Here is a 19,341-nt window from a genome sequence, read left to right as displayed (position 1 = left end):
CTTGATGCTCTGAGAAACGAGGGGGGAGAGAGAAAGAAAGGAGTACGGGGATTTGGTCATGTGATCTCAAGAACACAAACAAACAAGCTTACAAACAAATGGTTTCTGTGAAACGCGTTGCCAGGTCACACAAGAGCACTTATTTGTTGTGTTTGCTACGAGGGATGAAAAGCAGCGATAATTACAGACGACTGCTTCCTCACAGAGGGCTGACATAAAGAGCTTCCTTCCATCTTTATTATATGCTTTGAGCTCTGGGGACAGCAAAACAGGCTTACAGCATGAGCAATATTTCCACTATAATAAAATTACACAAAATGAGCCTATGAGAGAAGCATGCATGTAGAGTATTGTGCACAAAAAAATAATTTGTGCAGGAACCAACACCACCAAAAAATGGAAGCCGCACACTGAGCACATATGAGGTTTTAGAGACCTTCCAAAGTCAACAAAGAAAGATGACAGAAATGGCAGATTACTGATACATAATCTGCCACAGCATGTTTCCCCCTCCACAGTGTCCTGGTAGCCATTACTGTTGTGGCGCTCATTAATGTCACTGTAGTAAGAAGGGAGGCCAGGACCAGGCCAAACCAGGCCAGATGTAGTAGGTTATAGAGTTCTTTTCTAGGGGGACACAGCTGGCTGCAGCACAAGTCTGGTTCCCCTTTTCCCAAACAGCATCTATTTCCACATCAAAACCACACCGAACTTCAGAGGATCGCAGGAAGACTGCTTCACATTCATTATCATAGATTGTCACAGATTCAGTGAAGCTCTTCTAATGAAGTGGGATGTTGCTGAGGATAATATCAGTGATTTCTCAGAGGTGGGGGAACGCTACAGTTAATGGACCACACCTCGCCTCCTTATTTCTCTGATCTCGCTTCTCCTGTAAAGAGATTTTTTTTTTTTCAAAGTGCCTTCATGCAAGAGGGTCAATGAAAGTGCAACAGAAAAGCAATTGTGCTTCCTAAGTGATGAGAACAGATGCCTCTAACCAGTTAATTCTTCGGTCAATGACTTCTCAATGGGATTTTACAGTCCTCCTTTTCATTTCATGCTTTTGTCATAGGTTGTAGCCCCAGATAACCAGGCCATAAACCAAGACCTCATTCAGGCTCAAAATAGCCTCCACCACCACCATTCTTCCTGCAAAAACTCTTTGCTGCACTACCTCTCCAGTTCACAACCACAGTAGCCACAGACCCACAGGACTCCTTGCCAAAGTTACTGGGTAGCACCTATAAAACATGGCCCCATCTCGTTCTAGTATGGCCCCTATTATTTAGCTCCGTAATGGAAAGAGTCTAATCTGCTGGAGCCACTGGTGGGCTAAATGCTCTGCCAAAAAAAACCCTCTGTTTGAAGTTGCTTGTCGCAAAAATGGAAAGCTTAAAAAGGTTTTTTCTGCTCTTTGGCCCTAAATTTAAGTATTATGTCTCGAGTGATTTAGAAAATTCAATCAGCAAACATACAGAAGCAGATAAAACGTCCACCTTTGCAGTATTTCCCAAATGTGGCTGGGATAGTATCTGACAAAACACAGCACAGATGGACCATGGGTAGTTTTGGCTCTGTCAGTGGACAAAGATGAAATAAGGTGGGACAATTTTGAGCTTTGCTTGGCAAACGTTCAGGCAGTGACTGATGGGCTGCAGACTCTGACAATGACGTAAAGGACATTCAGGGACTTGCTGAAACCCTGGGAGAAAAAGCCGCAGAATGCCGACACTAAGGACCCGCCAGCCAACCTGACATGAGGGCGGATGGGGTGTCGCGTTCAATTATGTCCCTCTGGCATATCCTCAGTGTTTCCTCAAGTCATACTCAACATCTGCCAAAAACAGAGGCCATATTTCCAAACAAGATTTAAAGATTCTTCACCTCCAATGCTGTCCTTGTTTTCCGTAATGGCTCACATGCTATGTCACTCACGCATCCACACAATCACACACCTCACCATACAATAAGTAAAAGGGGGTTACAGGGTTAAATAAACAAAGCGCAAATCTCCCGCATGCTCAACACATGCCACTGAACCTGCTCTAAACCAACTCTGACATCAGAGTAAACAAGACTTGTGCAGTCAGGAGAAAGCAGGGACTAAGTGAAGGTAGAAGGGAGCAGAGACAGAGAGGTAGAAATGGACTGAGGGCGTTCAGTTCAAAGCCTTCCGCGGTCCACAATTAACATGTCTGGGATCGATTCATGTTAAATTAAATCAAACTGCAAATTAGAGCAGAGCATTGAGACAGAAGGAGGAACTGTGAAAGACGAGAGTGATGTCAGGGGAAGCAGAATAGAGAATAGAGAGGCAAATACAGAGATAAAGACTGAGATTTCTTTATTGTCATTTCTCAGAACTTTCATACTTTGAAACAAAATGAATCCTCTGCAATTGACCCATGCTATATAGTAGGTGCAGGGTCCCAGGGTCCAATACTTTTTTGGCAGTGCCAGTGGTCAGGGGCACTGATAGGATTGGCTCACTGGAGTATTCAGTCTGACATACATGTCTTTGATGTTGGGAGGAAACCACAGCACCTGGTGGAAACCCACTCAAACATGGGGAGACAATGCATACTACACATAGAAAGAAGCTGGGAAAGCTGGGATTTGAACCAAGGACCTTCTTCCTGTAAGGCAACAGCGCTAACCACTAAATCACTATGCCACCCTAGTGAGTCAGGGTGGGACCAAAGACTGGTTTTATGATCCCGCAGATTGTTGACCCAGGCTCTAATTGTCTCCTACTTATGCATAACACCAATCAAGAGAATACTTTTTTTTTCAAAGTTCCCCATGTTATAGACAGAGCTGACAAAGCTCAGGCTTGTAAAATTAGCAGCAAACACAAGAGACAGCATATGCAACGCCAGGGGTCTGAGTCTGAAAGAACAAATCTCATTCCCTGTGTGCTCTGTGGCGCAGCTGCGTGCGCCCTTTACCAGCAAACAAACAACTGATGTTGAGTTTAAGAGAGAGAAAATATGTCTTGCTAATGCGTGTCTTCTGTGAGGAAAATAACACGTCACCATATGGGTTCCTCATTGCATGCAGCCTTTGATAAGCAGAGGATCTACGGCTTGTGATACAAGACATGATGGCTCACTGTTGCTAATGGTCTTGGATGGGGGTGTTTTCTCTTTTTTTTGGCCTGTAAATGGATGGTAAAATGATCTCTCAGTCAACTTGTGCTGTCAGATGCCCTGATAAACATATGCAGTGACAAAACATGCATTAATCTGCACTCCTACCCACATCATTCCAGCTCTTTCTTTCTCCTCTCCTTCTTCCCCCTCAAACTCATACTTCCCTCCAGTTGCACTTACAGTAAGAATGAAAGGGAGCAATTTTCATCAGCAGAGCAGCCGCAGTATTTTAAGATGGATCTGATGTGGAGGAAAGAAAGGACACACACACTCGCACACACACATAAGTATGCACACAGGCCCCTTTGTTCCCTCACTGGTAGGGCCAGTGTCATTGTGGTGATGCCATTCTCACCCACTCATCACTGTACTGTAGATATCGCCCACTGAGCTCGTGTGTGTTTGAACTTTTGTGTGCACGTGTCTGTCAATGCCCTAACTCCTCTCCTTACAATGGGCCCGACTCTCAAGGGCAGTAATCAATTTGCGGTAACGTTATGTAAGCTGTTGGGCCAGTGTACGGCTTCGGCTCGCCTCCTGTCCACTCTCTTGTGGGATGATTTTCACATTTCTTATTGTTCCAATAATAACATTTCAACTCATATTGTCGAAGTAGTGTTGGACCTCAGATTCATATTTAGGCCCTTTGACCTGAACGTTAAACAAACTTAATGTAACATCAAAGTCAGATAACACCTCATGGAAAGGTGAACCATGAAAGAAGAAGCGAAGGGCTGTCGCTAAACACACCTGTTTTCGATCGTCTTGTTTGTGCTCAGGTTAGCTGGTATCTGAGGAATGTAAATTATATGTGGTTTGGTTTGGGCTGAAGCTCTGTCAGTGCTGTTGCAGGGGATTGTGTGCAACAGAACCCCCACCCCACCCACCGATCCAACACACACACACACACACACCACCTCCACTCTGTCTCTTCTTTCTCTCTCAGAGGTCCTGTGTGATTACAGGTTCCAAGGAAGATGAGGTCTGACTTGGATAAATAAAGGTCTCAGGTTGAGGGGAGGGAGCGATGTGACCTGCCCTGCTAATGCAAAAACACACGTACACACACACGCACCGGCGCGCGCACACACACACACACACATACACACACAAAACACTGCTGCACTAGATCAAAAGCTTTTTTTTTCTGTTTAGTCTTGACAGGCATCATTATCAAAACAGAATGATGTGTCATCTTTAGCTGTCAGCTGAACGGATGATTTAAAAGGTTGTGACAGTCAAAGAACTTTTGTGGAAGGCATTTTTTTTGTTTTTTTGTTTTTTTCAGCTTGAGGACTTTAACATTATGTCATGTCACCCCTCATGTTTAAATTCTTCCTTTTTCGGTGAGGGTGCAGGTGTTGATGAATATCTTTTTAGCAGACGTTATCCAGTTTTCTCCTGACAGAGCACTCTGTTGCTGCTGTTTGCAAGTGAGTTCCATATTTTGCTCTTCAGTTTTGATTAGTTATTTCCTGTTGTGACAATTCCTTGCCAGCAGTCATGTGACACCAAAATTTAATTTGGCAAAATTAACAAATCAGAGCGATTTCTTCTCTGATTCAGTACCATTTGATACTTCAGTGTGGTTAGATAAGATGATTTCTTTCTTTGCTAAATGTAAAATTCTGCTTTGCTTTCATTTTCTATTACCTATATTCTATTTGATATTTAGTTATGTTAATAGAGGACCACAAAAGTCACAAGGAGTATGTGTTTGTTTACTTCAACGTCAATGTTGTATTGTTGTGCAAACTAATTAAACTAGAAAAACAATCGCTGAATAAACCTTTACAGACAAAATCGCTGGATATTCTCCAAAATCCGACCGCCAAGGCCAAGTGTCACCTCATCTAAGGGATCCAGAGCCTTATAGGCAAATTTGAGGCCCCTTTTTGGTAATTGTTCCCTTCAGAAATGGAACAACATGGTTACTGGAAATTGGGTTGAACTTGGTCAAATGTCTGTGTGAGGCTTAGAACCATGTGTTGTCATTACATGTAACTAAAGCAGACCAATGTTGGGTTTTGTTCACCCTTTGGGCAGTACAGAGAATTAGACAGACAAAAAGAGGGGAGTTTGCACAGGGGAGGTCAACATCAAAAGAGCAGTAATAGATGTATATTGAACACTGAGGTTAGAGCAACTTTTACTTCTTGTTTGCAGTACTGAATTAACAGACCCCATGTGTGGAGCAAAAACATGCAACCATCCACATCCAATGAATCTCCAGTGTACTCGGTTGGAGAGAGTGGCAAACACATCAGAAAAAAAAGGCTTCAGCATGTTTGTTTTGCCAATCTTTGTAAACTACAGATGGGGGCATTGGTCTGTTCTCTCAGAATTCCTGGGTCTGTTAAGTCGTTTTTTACACTTTGAAACCGTGTACATTGGGGAGAAAAGCTCCTTTGCTAGAGCCACACACCAGTCAAGATGTTTTACTGTAATCTCTCGCTACACAGAATTGCTTTGTGCCTGTTGTTGGCTTTAGAACAATCCGCGATCATTATCACGAAAGTGCACATTCATCTCAATTTATGTATTGTACTCTCTGTTATTTCCTGACATGTATAAATCTTTCTTTTTTTAATTATCTTTCCTGAGTGACCTGGTCAGAGTACGAACAGAGCACACATTTCCACTGTATCAAATCACAAAAGGTTGTCAGATAAACGGCAACAGAGCATACTTCCCAGGACACAATAACAACAGCACAATAGGCTGCTACAGAGGGGACCACAGTGTTCAACATTCAGACCCCTTTTAACCAGCCACGTCTCCAGTTCCTGATCTTGACTGTGAAAGCGATCCTTTTTCACTGTGGTTTGTCAGACTGTGGGAAGAGCAGCAGTACTGGGAACCAGATGGCTCTGGTAAAAGATAGGGGGCATCCCACTGGCCTCCCTCAGATGAGGATCCATTACGTGGGATCTATTGAGGGCTAGCAGATTCTGTTTCATGGCATCGGCCGAGTGTGACCACCCCTCGGTTGGCGTTGGTCGAGGTCCGGTGCCACGTAGGCTACTGCAGGCTCAGTCCATTTTGTGTTCACCTTGGGGAGCTGTATTCACCTTCGATACAGGACAGACAACTAAATCAGGGCCTCTTGGGTTTCATCCCTTTTCAGTTCAAACCTTTTTCAAAGGATCTCACACTGCAACGGGATATCATTGGTTGACTTGGGGGACAATGGTTGTTTGTGAAAACGGTTGACTGAGATGTTCCTGTGCACTTGTAAAGTAGGTCCATGAACTGTTTAAGCTCACTTAACTATCACAGGAGGTATCACAGTTTGGGTTAATGGATGTATATCTACATATTCTTTCAAAAACGACCACACCGAACTGTGTTGTCCAACCTTTGGTCTGCACTCTCTGATCTATTGCACATTTCCCTGTCACGGCTTCTTAGCTCTGCCCGCTACTGGCATTGTTCCTTTGTTTGCTGTCCACTTAGCTGTGTCTGCTCCCTTCACTTGTCCAAATGTTTGCTCTGTCCACTTAGCCATGTCCACTTGCTTGGCCTTGTCAAATCAGTCCTGTCTGTGGGCGTTTCCTGCAAGGAGGAAAGGCGACAATTTGCCTCTTCGGCCACAAATTGCTTCAGCTGGACACAAACCAGACCCCGGGGCTCAGCAGCGAAATTACTCTCCATTTATTTAAAGTGGTTGCCATTACTCTACCACAGTAGAGCGCAGACCTCAGTGGCCCCGGACCAACCATAACTTCAGTATAAAAAGAACTAAAGTTCGCCGGACAGGTCATGCCTCACACAGTAGCAATTCAATATCCTCCCGTTATGTTCTTGGTTACGCTTCTCAAAACTCAGAATTGCATGTGACACCACAAAAATACATGGTTGCTTTGAAACTCAGTCTGTGGAGACTTTTGCAAAAACACCCAACCAATGACTGGCGAGATGTTTGGAACATGTTACATGTTTGAATCAAAGAAAGAATAACAGATCATTTACCTTAATGATACTTTGTCAAAAGCTTTATTAATAGTATTTTCAGAAAGAGAAATACAGAGACAAGAAGCCAGAATGGTTTTGAGGTTGTACCAAAACAAATCAAACCAAAGTCTAATCATTTTCTTTTCTCAATACACCACCAATGACCACTGTTAGGAAACAGCAAGGTTGCACTTCCTTATGTCAACATGCTTAAGGCTGATGGCACACCAATTTGGTTTCTAGGGCTGCCCCTACCTTAGTTCAAGCCCTTAGTCGACTATTTGCTGCACATTAATGATATTAATTTAATTATTTAAATATATATATTTTGGGTATCAGGAAATGGTTTGAGCTCCAGGGCTGAGAAACAATGTTATAACTAACATTGTTAAAACTGTGCCACATTACAGAGCAAAACAAACCCATAATAATGGTCCTTTTAATCTAACACACAGTGTCACAACAACCAGTAAGGAGACTGAGTTACCTTTTTCAGTCACATGGCTCAGTTAGTTCTGTTAAATCCTCATATCTCTCATTTTAGGCAGTTTAAGTGCTGAAGCTGGCAAATATTTCCACAGCAGGGTCACTAATTGACTGATGAAGTTCACCATTGGTGCCATTGGTTGGCGTTTGGCAGACTTCATTGGTCTCCTCAGCCAGGTGTCACCACATTTCACCACTTTCTGTATCCACCGTTTCAAATTTCATACATGGTCCAGCCATACTAGGCATTAACTAAATTTTTGGCAAGGCACAACTCCCTAATGGAGTTTAGGGGTGTTTTTTTCTGTGACTAACCATCCAATGAACACTTGGATGACTTAGGCTCTTTTCTTACAGTTGGTCCACTATTAGGGGCCAGCCCTATTGATTTCACTTCATTGTATGAATCCTATATTGAAGAGACAAAGTTATATTTTGTCTAATGTTTTCATGCATCAGTCACTTGCTCCCCAGGGCCATACAGCCTCCTTTAAAATTCCATTCTCTGTGAATTAAATTTAGTTTTGATAATGAAAACAATTGTTTGTTTGAAAGTTAATAGAATTCATGGAAGAACATAAGGCTCTGTGGTATTTCATTACTGTTCTCTGACTATTTGATTTACCTCGCTTGCCCTGGAGTGTGTTCTAGCTGATGGGCTCTGACTGCTAGAGAGAGGACCAGCAAAGCTGAGAGAGAATGTCATTCGGCATTGACTGGAGTGGGTCTCTTCATGCATACGCAAATGTCAAGTTACACAGAGAGGCCAGGGAACACAGCTCATGCATAATAGTATTAAAATGTACGAAGGAGAGGAAGGGAAGAGAGAGGTGAATCGGTTGACAGAGACGGAGGGAGAAAAGTTGAAGAAAAATCTAGATAGCATGAGATGAGGAGAGTTGTGGTAGATGGTACATCGTTTTTGAGAGCTCCATCCAAAACCAACATGTCACAGTTCATTCAGAAAAATACTCTGACTAGTCCTGACTGACCTTTGAGCAACAAAACCTCACAAACCACTATTCTGGCCACATGAGTGCTCTCTCCCACCTAAACATTGTTTATCTCTTTCAGGCTTGACAGCTGTGTACAGCCAGCAGCGGCTTGACAGCTTAATTTCATGTTGTCTCACGGGACCGCCTCCACGGATCAGGGACTGGAGTGACACACTCAACCTTGCACTATTTTGTTTGGGGACGCCTCTTTCTCTCGTCGGTCCGTGCTTTACATGACTATCGCATCCGTCATGCCTCGTCACCTCTGAGGGGGGCTACCTATCACCATCATGTTTCCTGAAGCTGTAACTGGCAAGGCTGCTTTGCATGCTGGGTCGTCCGACCAACCGCCTGAGCAGGTGTTGATTTGCACAAGGTGAGAGAAAAATATACTGAGCGGAAGTTTAAAAAGAGAAAGAGAGAGAGCAGGGAGTGACACAGAAAGAGGTACTTTGATCAAACAAATGTAAGCCTTTGAACACGACAGGACGAGAATCACAGCGGCATGATAATAAGCATGATTGTGTTTATAATAACTAGGTCTGTTGCTCCGTCTTAGTGGTTGGCGGTTTTCTGGGCGGTCCAATCCCTTGGCATGAAAGAACGAGGGCGTTGCCCGCAACTTGACCTTCACAGGGCACCACCCAGAGGTCAACAGGAAGTGAATGGGTAGAAGCTTGACACAGAGGCACACATTTCTGACCTAAAGTATTTTTTTTCTCTCGTCTTCTGTTACCAAACGTGAGCCAGATTCCACTTCGTTTCAGCCAAGTAAATGAGGGAATTCTTCAAAACTTTGGCCTGTCTTCACAAGTCAAGACATGCTGAGTATCATGAGTGTTGGGATATGCAAAAAGGAAAATGCTCTGCTCTATTTTCTTCCATTTCAAACTTTATACTCTTCTGGCTCTGTCAGTAAGTGCGACTTTGTGTGTCTCCTCATCTATCAAAACTGGATAGCTGCTGTGAACTAGCATTGCTGTCACAGATGCACTAGATGAGGGTATTTTCGCACATACTTCATCCCTTTAAAATATAAAGAGGTTTGCATGATCAGCTCTGGATTAGTTTGTGATCTACTTTATAGTCCATTAAGTATCATACAAATGTACAGTAATACTGGGGGATTTTCAGGAAAAGGGATAGCCAATCATCTCTGCCAATTTCTTTAAGTGAAACTGAAACTGGTAACATATTTATATGTGAAACATTTCACATATCATCATTTCATGATATTTATAGAAAGGCTGTAACTGCGAAATTGTCTTAGGAGTGAAGTGTTGATTATTTTCTAGATTTTTCTTTATTAAACTTTCAATCTAATGCCAAATATATAAATGTCAACTAATTATGAAACTTTATCATCATAATTTGCCTGTTTTTTTTCAATCAACACTTAAAAACCCAACAATATTACATTTACAGTGAAGACAGTGGCAGCAGAGAATGAAGGAATGTTTTGCATTTTGCTTGATGACTTGAATTACTGACTAGCAATATGAGCTACAGCTGCTACACTTTAGCGCATGTGCAATGGGAGTAACCTCAGCAAGGATGCTAATCTAACAGTTCAGAGCAGGGTTTTTAGCATCTCTGCACTATAACCCAGTGGCCTTGTCTGTTTTCAGTCACTTCACAGTCCCGGTGGCAGTTGAAGTCAATATGCCAAGTTGGTTTTTGTCAGTGCGTTTTGTTGTCTTGCTAAACTTAACCTCTTGGGGCATTCCATTGAAGATTTATGAGGGTTCCATATGGGCTGGTGTGCAACTGATTATGCATGGACACAACAAAAGAGGCTGGCTGGGTTTTCCATGAAAACAATCAGGACATACTGACTGATCCTGCATACAACCTGAAGGACATTTAAAGGAACACTGTAAACCAAACGACACAAACGTTTTAGGGAGATTAGCTCATTTGTTAGCTTCTAATAACTAATGAGATTGTTTTGTTCTGTGATTGATGCCAACACTTTTGCATGTCCTTGACTGAAAGGAAAGGGACTCTTATTATGAGAAAAAGTCAGTCAAAGAAAATAATAGCTTCAAAACTAATCATTTAAATACTCTTGGTGTGATATGTAGAGGTATGGAGATACTGCTCAGAGCTAAACCCAGTGCACGAGAAATAAATGTCATGAGGCACTCTAAGCAACCAAACAACTTAATTTGAATGTCAGCAATAGTTTCTCTCTGTTAATGAATAGATGCTGTTAACGAAGATGATGAAAAAATAATCTACACATTGTTAGAAATAATTGTTAATATTCATGTTGAGAGTGTAGATCAAATCATTCCCACTATGAACCATTTTATGTCATTCCGGTGTCATAAACAAGATCTTATACAAAATATGACACATTTGTTCCACTGAGGTGAGCACTGGAAGTCCAAGTACACTAACTGTCAACAACAAAACAATCTTAACACAGTATTAATACATTTTTTGGGCATTTGAGGAAGCTGTAACACTGACTTATAAATGCTATGGTGAACATATTGAAGCATTGAGACAACACGTATCTACATCAGCATGAATGTGGTGTTTCATGTTTCGCAAGGACTGATTAATCTAAATTCAATATTGAGCTACAAGGTTTGCTCTCCACCAGCTCCTGAAGGGAATATTTGGCAGCTACACTCTCATTTAACAGCTCTGTTCACTGAGCAGTGATGAGCAGGCAGGCGGACAGTGGATTTATCAGAGCGTTTCAGTGAAAACAGCTGCAAAACAGTAAACTTCTGCAGTAAACCCTAAAAAATGAGCTGAAAGATGCTAAAGATGCTAAAGCGCTCCAGAAGGAAACTGCAAAATTGCGTGATAATCCTTCCTGATTTTCAACCCGTCCACATTATTTAATCATGTAATCCATTTTTCAATTTTTTATTTGAACCCTATTACCTCATGGTCCACATACTATCTTTTCCTCTAGAGTATCACACCTCATGGTCTTCGTCAGCTGATTAATACCTTTAGGCTTACTATATGATTACTCATTTAAAGACACTTATCTTGTGATGTTCAGTGACAGTCGGTGTTCAATAATTTGTACTTTTAAATTATTGCAAACTCGAAGTTCTGAGCCTAAATTAAGCACAAGTCTAAACCCTAAAGGAAGTCAAAAGTGAAATGAATGTGCCTTGCAAAAAAAATTGACTCACTCTGCAAGTTTAAACTCTGACCGGTCATATCTTTAATCATGACTCAGTATAGTACACCAATCTACTGTAGTGGTTTGTCTGAACTGTGCCTGCTGCACAGAAGCTCACAAGAGATGAGAGGTTTCCATCTCCATCTCTGAACCGGAAAAGCAGGGGGGACCGCAGGGCCCACATCTGAGACCCAGACCCCATGCAACCTCTTCCCATAATGCCTTCTGACAGTCCGTACACTGAGCACAGAGGGTTTACCCGCACACCAAAAGCCCTTATGTTAAACTCTTTAAGAACCCGCTGTCTCTCCTCAAACCGACGCTCCATTGCAGACACCTCTGCCAACACAAGCTCATGTTTCTTCAAACGGCTGAAGATGGTCTGTTATTATCTTTGAGACGATTCAGAGTATCTCTCTTCTCTCTCCCTCTCTCTGTCTCATACACACATGTACACACACACACACAGACACACTGACAAAGACCCCTCTATCACAGGGGTCATAAACTGCACTGTATGGACTGCGTTTACAAGTGGAGAGTGGATTAAGTCAAGACAGATTTGGTGATTGGGTGTATGAGGAAGAGTCATGGTTTGGGCAGAGACGGATAATTCATGTGTGTGTGCATGGAAGAGGGTGGGGGGTGTTGAAGGGAGGAGGGACTTCAGATAGAGTATGTGAGATCTCTTGGTTTGACACTTGACGTGGCCCCTTTAAAATCCTGAGCAGGAACATTGGAAGTTTATAGAGACTCCAGATGGCCACAGCTGCCTCACATTTGAACTTCACTCAAACACACATGTAGTGTTGACATTATCATCTGATTAATCAATCAGTGAAGTGACAGAAAATGAATTTTCAAAAAACAGGCATAATGTCAAACATTTGTTGAATGAAAAACAACCTAAATGTGAGGCTTTGCTGCTGTTCTTTGCTAAATATTTTAAATTTGGACAGATGGGCAGACAAAACAAGCCAGTTAAAGATGTTCTGGGACATTATAGTGGCCATTTTATAGGCATATTCATTGATTTATCATAAAAACAATCAAAAGGATCAACTTTGAACCTCAGGTTTTAAATGTATAGTTCTTAAATGGGACAAGTCATGCTTTCTGTGACTTTCTGTTATTTTTTTTACCGTTATAATGTCTATGTCTATGTTAAACATGATCAAAAATCCAAAATTTTAGATGAACAAATGTATGAAAGTCATAAACCACGGCTCCAGCCTGCTCTGAATGCTTTGTTTGCAATGTCATCTCTCCTCCACGTGGTAAAATGCTTAAAAATGACCATCCACGTAGCCTTTGTTGCTAAGGTTGCTCGAGGGGTTGCTCAGGCTGACCCCGGCATAATCAGACAAGAACATGTGGATTTCCATTATGGGTAAAGGAGGAGAAAAATAAGTGAAATCCATCTACTACTGTTTGTTTATGTAGCCTCCCGAGCCACCAGATGTCAGCCCAGATGCAGCTTCTACAAGCTAACCAATCAGAACACAGTGGGCGGGGTGGGAGGGGTCCCTTAAAGTGACAGGAGCTAAAATGGCCTGTTTCAGACAGAGACTGAACTGAGGGTCTTCATAAAGGGTCAGTATAAGATAAGTAAGTTTTTTAAACTGTAAATCATGCATCAAATGAACACTGCAAATCAACATCTTCCAGTAGAACCACATAATATAAATATAGACCTTATCTGATGATGAAGATCATGTGATATGATCAGAAGCCTAAAATAAACTACTTAATGAACCTTGTGGTGAGACTGTTTACTCATCTGCTGTCTCCAAGGTCAAGAATGTACTTTGAATCTCAACAGATCAATCAATAACGAAATTATCCATTAGTTGCAGCCCTACAGACATACACACGCGGGTAGGTTCATAAGCAAAACACAAAACACTGAAAATCCTGACAGACTAATGTCAGAATTTGACAAAATCCTTGACTTGCAGACAAAGAAATGTTGAAGAGCTTCTGGCATCCTTCTCTTCGTTTTTTTGAAGACAGGTGAGCATGTACATGCACAAACACATACAGCCGATCCATCTTTTTAAACTTGACGTTAAGCCAAACAACTGAAAATAACCATAACCATAAGCCATACAGCGACTGCAGATTCCTATCAATCACACATCAAACCTAGTGAACACAGAAGCTGCACAACTGTTGCCAGGACCAAAAACTACAACCCAAACCCCTGTGTGAGCTACAGCTTAGGAGTTCGTGCAATGATTTAAACCACGCTCCGGCCACCTCGCCTCGCTTGTTGCACCGCACAGCGACGCCCAGTTCCGTCTGCGGCCGGGTGCGATGAATCTGACAGAGTCCAGGCCAACACTGTGCCCTGCTGGACAACGATCAGACGGGGAGCAGGAAAGAGAGCGGCTTGCCAGATGAAACAGAGGGTTGCCAGTTTATGCAGCAGCTCATATGCATGTCAAGCTACAAAGAGATATCACAACACATGCTGTCATTCATCTACCCATCACTCTATCTGTTGTCAGTACTGCTCCAAGGATGAAACTAAAGCATTGGTGGTAAATAAGGTCAAAAAGTTTAAATATCTCTAGTTCAGTCTAGAAATAATCCAGCAGCGTCTCTTGCCACAAGTAAGTTTGACGAGATACCTCACTGCACATAAATCAGCCATTGCATATATTCCCAGTGTGGCCTTACAAGTTTTTTCATGCATTTCCAGTTAAGTAAACTTGGCAAAGACTGCAGATGAAAAAAAAGCCTATAAGGCATCTCCGCACCTCCTCCAATCAGTCTAAGATTCAGTTGGTCGAGCACCGAATGATATTAACTTAATGTTTTCTTCATTGAGCCTTATTTCTGACAGTTCTGCCTTCTGTGATCTCATAATCAGAGTGCCTTCCATATCGCCAAAATGTCACAAGTTGCCCTTTTCAAGTCTCTGCTTGACAGAGCCAAAGCTGTTTTCTTTTAAAAGTAATAGAAAGAAAGTCCAGAGACACACAGGTTGTGACTCCACTTGTGTTATTTTGTTCTGACTTTGAAAGGTGGGCTCAGATAGATCAACTGTTACTAACATTTTTCCCTTGTGACCCTTTTAAATCAAATTGTAAGTAATGCCTGCTTACAATCTTTTGCAACAGGTTGCATATGACTTTGATCTGTGAGCAGTTCAACCAATCTTAGATTATTTCATTGAATCATTTTTAGAAGGCCTAACTAGGTAAAAGTATCCAGTGTTTTTTACACAAAGATTGAAGTAATAGTTTAACAGACTGAGATTTAGGTGATAAGATTGATTTCACTTTCATATCTGTCTGTTTAATTATACAGCTATGGTCATCAGCCATAGCAGTCGTGAGCTTAGCTTAGTACAAAAACTGGAGCTAGCCTGGCCAACGGTACCAAAACCCACCTAACAGCACCTCTAAAGCATACTAATTTAGATATTATATCTTGTTTATTTCATCTGTACAATAAATAAAATGTAAAAAAGTCATTTTTTTGTTTAAGGAGAGTTTATGTGCAGGATCATTTCAGTTGCAAGGTAATAAGTTGAGTTACTGCTCCAGGCAAAGAAACTGACTGCATTTATAAGGCATAAACAAACATGGCACAACTTCAATCCTGTCTACAGGATTTTGTTACCTGGAGTAAGTTTAGGTTAACTGTCCTCTGGTTGTAGCTTCATATTTAAGCAAAAGATGTGAGAGTGGTATCAATCTTCTCATCTAACTTTGGGCAGGAAAGCAAATGACTTACTTTAATCTTTCCCCCGACCACAGGTGGGGAACCACTAAGATAGATAGATAGGGATATAAGTTATCCCTGCAGGTATGAACAGGAAAACAGCTTGCTCACTATGCTACTGAATTTAAAATGGATCACTTTTAAGGTGAGCCACAGCAACACTGCCAGCTTCATCAAAAAGCTGCCCCAGCCTCCACTTCAATGGGATGTTGCATCATTTACATAAACAAAAGAAGGACATGTATGTGCGTGATGCAGTGTGGGACTCTCGCCATCACTTTCACCAGAGCAACGCATCTCTATAGCCTGCCAGTAAGACTGGTCATAATAGGAACATCAAGAAACAAAATAATTCCCTGCTGATTAGCCGGCTCGAGCTTGTTCACGACACCAACACCATCAGCTGCATCATTACCGGCTTACAGAGCAACTCAATTACGCCTCATCTTGACAGCTCTGACAGGATTCAGCTTCCACTTGTGTGTACATTTGTGTGAAGGGTCTAAGCAGCTGCCAAGTGAGCAACAGCAGGCCTCAGTCAGAAAAAAACAGCATATGTGAGTCTGAGATGAGTTTTATTTTATAGAGTCTCTAAGTTCAGGTGTGTCACTGGATGAGAAATCCTATACATTATGGATAAGAGTCTGTGTTTATCTAACACTCACACAGCATGAAGTGTGCTATATGGAAGAAGAGTCATTCTCACACTATAGCTTGCATAAAGGCACTTAGCTGCTCTGCAGATACAACTGCCACATTGTCATCTGTAACCTTTAGCTACATTTTCACTCTTTTCCTTTTCATATGCATATGCGTGCATGTGTGTATACATCTCTGCGTGTGTCTGCATATCACTGAGCGCATGATTATCCCTCAGCGCAGGATGAAAAACACTTTCACCGTTAATACAATTCGGCTCGATGTGATGCTGCAGTCTACCAGGACAGTGAAAGCACTTCGGTGTAATTGTTTTAGACGGTGTGTCACAAAAGCAACAGCAGCAGGCTTTCTGCAGAGCATTAATAAACTGCTGCATGACTGTAGCAGTTAAAGGAAAATTCTGCTTTGTTTAAGAATTCATATTTGCACATGCCCAGATTTTAATTTCTTCATAACACCACACAAACGTGCCCTGGATTCTTCTGACAGAGTTGTTTATGCTCATAAAATGCATGTGGATGGCGCTAAACCACATTAATAACACATAATACCAAAGTCAATCAGTGCAATCCAGGAGTTGCGTCTCCGTTTTGCTTGTTTTGGAGAGTCAATCTGCCCTCAACCTAGCTAATCCACTTCCCCTGAGGGTCCTGCTTTTACCAGAATGCCTTGCACTAATCTCCAAAGCATGAACTCCTTCAATATATTTCTCCTGTTTAAAAATGAACACAAAACTGTACATCTAAAAGAAACTTGACTTGAACAACACTTGACATGCATGACATTTAAAAATCAAAGATTTCCACTCATATGTAGCATATGTGACCAGTTTTCTGCCAATAAACTCTATGGCAACTCCAGACTTTTAGCAAGTCATCTGTGGTTGTGAGAAAAACAACCACTAAATAACAACGAAAGCTTAACTAACTGCTGTGTTTTTACTGTAAGTGCACAATGGTTTTAGGGTGGATTTTTCCTTTTGGTGTTGTCAGGTTTCACATTCAGTCTGACCTTTTAATTGCACAGTCTAAACATATTAAGGGCATCTGGCCAAAATAGAGCAAAGACAGCTTGAAAACAGTCAATTCTGTTGCATTTACAACATGAGGACTGACTTCTTGTAGAGCCATGAAATTATTGTTTTACTGTACAGTAAATATGGCACAGCTGACTTAAACTAAACATAAACTTGGCCTTTTTTCTCCCCAGTGTTATGAGGGGGAATACCATTGCTTTAAATACTTTGTTAATACATAGGTACACATGGGAGTACTTACGCACTAGCCCAGATGGTGGACCCTCTAATTTGAAATCCAAGGGTATAATTAAGAGACAAAAAAATTAAAAAGGAAAGCATGAGGATTTGCTGCTTCGACATGAAACGCGGCACAAATTACAGCAAGGAGAAGCTTGGTTTGTGTGGTCATCATTATTAGATATTCACATTAAAACAAAATTTTCTCTGGGAAGGCTGCTTTGAATGGGGATCCGGCTGTAACTTTGAAGCTCTGCAGATAGACTCGAGCATATTTCTGCATATTAGACTGAGCTTGATGGTAAATTAAATGGATGTTATCAGATGACGGAGCTGAGGGTTTCAAGTTCATTGCGGGGGAAGCTGGTGTCTGTATGGGTCAATAAAAGACACGTAACCTGCAGTGGCAGTGCAGCCAAGACAAATATTGTGATGGAGATTAAAATGACACAGTGCTTTCTTTGCAATATCCCTTGAAAATGTGATAAATCAAATGGATTTTACGGTGATCAATCATCTACAATGCCGAGCTGACGCAGATGCAGGTAAACACAGCAGGACAAGAAGCGCAGGGTACGTCCTGGAGAGTGGAGTCAGTGCGTAAAAGCTGGTTTGGGTTTGCCAGCCCGTCGGTTCCCAGATTAAAAAACGTAGCATTTAAAACAATTTAACACGTGTTTCTGGTTGTTTCCAAGCATTTCTAGATTTGCATGAATCTCCAATTTTGGAGGATTGTGTCTGTAAGACTGGGTGCACCCTTTGGATACGGTTTGGACCACAAGTGTTTACTCTGTAGGTGTGGATGTAACAGTCAAACGTCTGATCACGCCGCTGGCATTACCTCACCGTTCTGTTTTTAAACAAATCACCAATTTCCTTTTTTTGCTTTGGCTGCCCTTTTGAAACCTCCAAATTAAAGACCTCATGCCGTTTGGGAAGCAGCACTGCCGTAGTGGGATTTGAACCCAAAGCGATGAATGAAGTTACTGCGACTGCACATGTTCGCTGAGAAATGAGAAAACATCTCCATAACATTAAAATGTATACCCCAATGTTTCCATGTGAACTCACAGTGACACATGTAGATGGCCTATAACGATCTTGTCATACTTTTACGACCCGATGCGTAAAAGAGCAACTTTGGAGATGCAGCCGACAACGTAGATATGTATCGGAAGACATCCCCGAGAAAAAGACGCAAACAATTGGGAAGAAAAAGTTTCACTCACCGGTCTCGAAATGATTGAACGCCGCAGAAGAAATAAACCCCGCGAGAAGAAGAGCAGAGGTGACTGTCCAGGAATCCATCGTGTGATTAAAGAGTCTGAGCTGGCTCTCAGGTGAAGTGCAGTCTGAAGGACGGATGCGCAGACCGGCAGGCTGCTGGACTGGCTGTGTGACTGTCCGGGTCTGTGCAGGAGTCGCACTTTGGTCGACGTTAAAAGTCCCTGAACTTCAAGGCAGGTCCCTCAACTACAACTACTACACTGACACCACAAAGACGGGACTAGATAGTAGAAAGCAGGGATCCTATTTCCAACCCATGTGACAGGAAATAGGGGCAATAGATTCAACCTGCAGCGCTGAGGAAGCAGCAGAGAGAAAAGAGGAGGTGGAGGGAGGGAGGGAAGGAGGGTGGCGGTGCTGGGGTTTGGAGGCTGGACTCAGTGCTGCAATGAACAGCAGGTTAGTAGAGTGTAAACCTCCTTTTTCTCTTAGAAGACTGCATATTCTTACTATTACACTGTAATAACGTTATAGTACAACATCATATGTGTAAGGAGTGTAAGGAAACTATTATAGTAGGTAAAAACTACCATAAAGCACCAAAAGTTCATTATGCATAAACTATTAGGTCCCTATAGTGATGTTACAGGCATACAAGTGATACCACAGAAGACCAGAGCTACCATAAAGTTTGACAGTTCATGGAGTAATAGGGGCACACAATAA

The 19,341-nt window shown here is 42.0% G+C and overlaps 1 protein-coding gene across 1 annotated transcript in view; it reads right to left on the bottom strand.

Annotated features, from left to right (window-relative positions):
• Positions 1-18,696, bottom strand: part of kremen1 (kringle containing transmembrane protein 1) — a 55,474-nt gene extending 36,778 nt beyond the window's left edge. Inside the window, exon 1 of the mRNA XM_053324648.1 lies at positions 18,618-18,696. Coding sequence (XP_053180623.1) covers positions 18,618-18,696 — 79 coding nt within the window. The remainder of the gene's footprint in view (positions 1-18,617) is intronic.
• Positions 18,697-19,341: the final 645 nt, after the last annotated feature.

This window comes from Scomber japonicus, chromosome 9, assembly GCF_027409825.1.
Source record: "Scomber japonicus isolate fScoJap1 chromosome 9, fScoJap1.pri, whole genome shotgun sequence".
Taxonomy (NCBI): domain Eukaryota; kingdom Metazoa; phylum Chordata; class Actinopteri; order Scombriformes; family Scombridae; genus Scomber; species Scomber japonicus.
The sequence above is the reverse complement of the archived record's forward strand: the minus strand, read 5'-3'. Positions and strand labels throughout refer to the sequence as shown.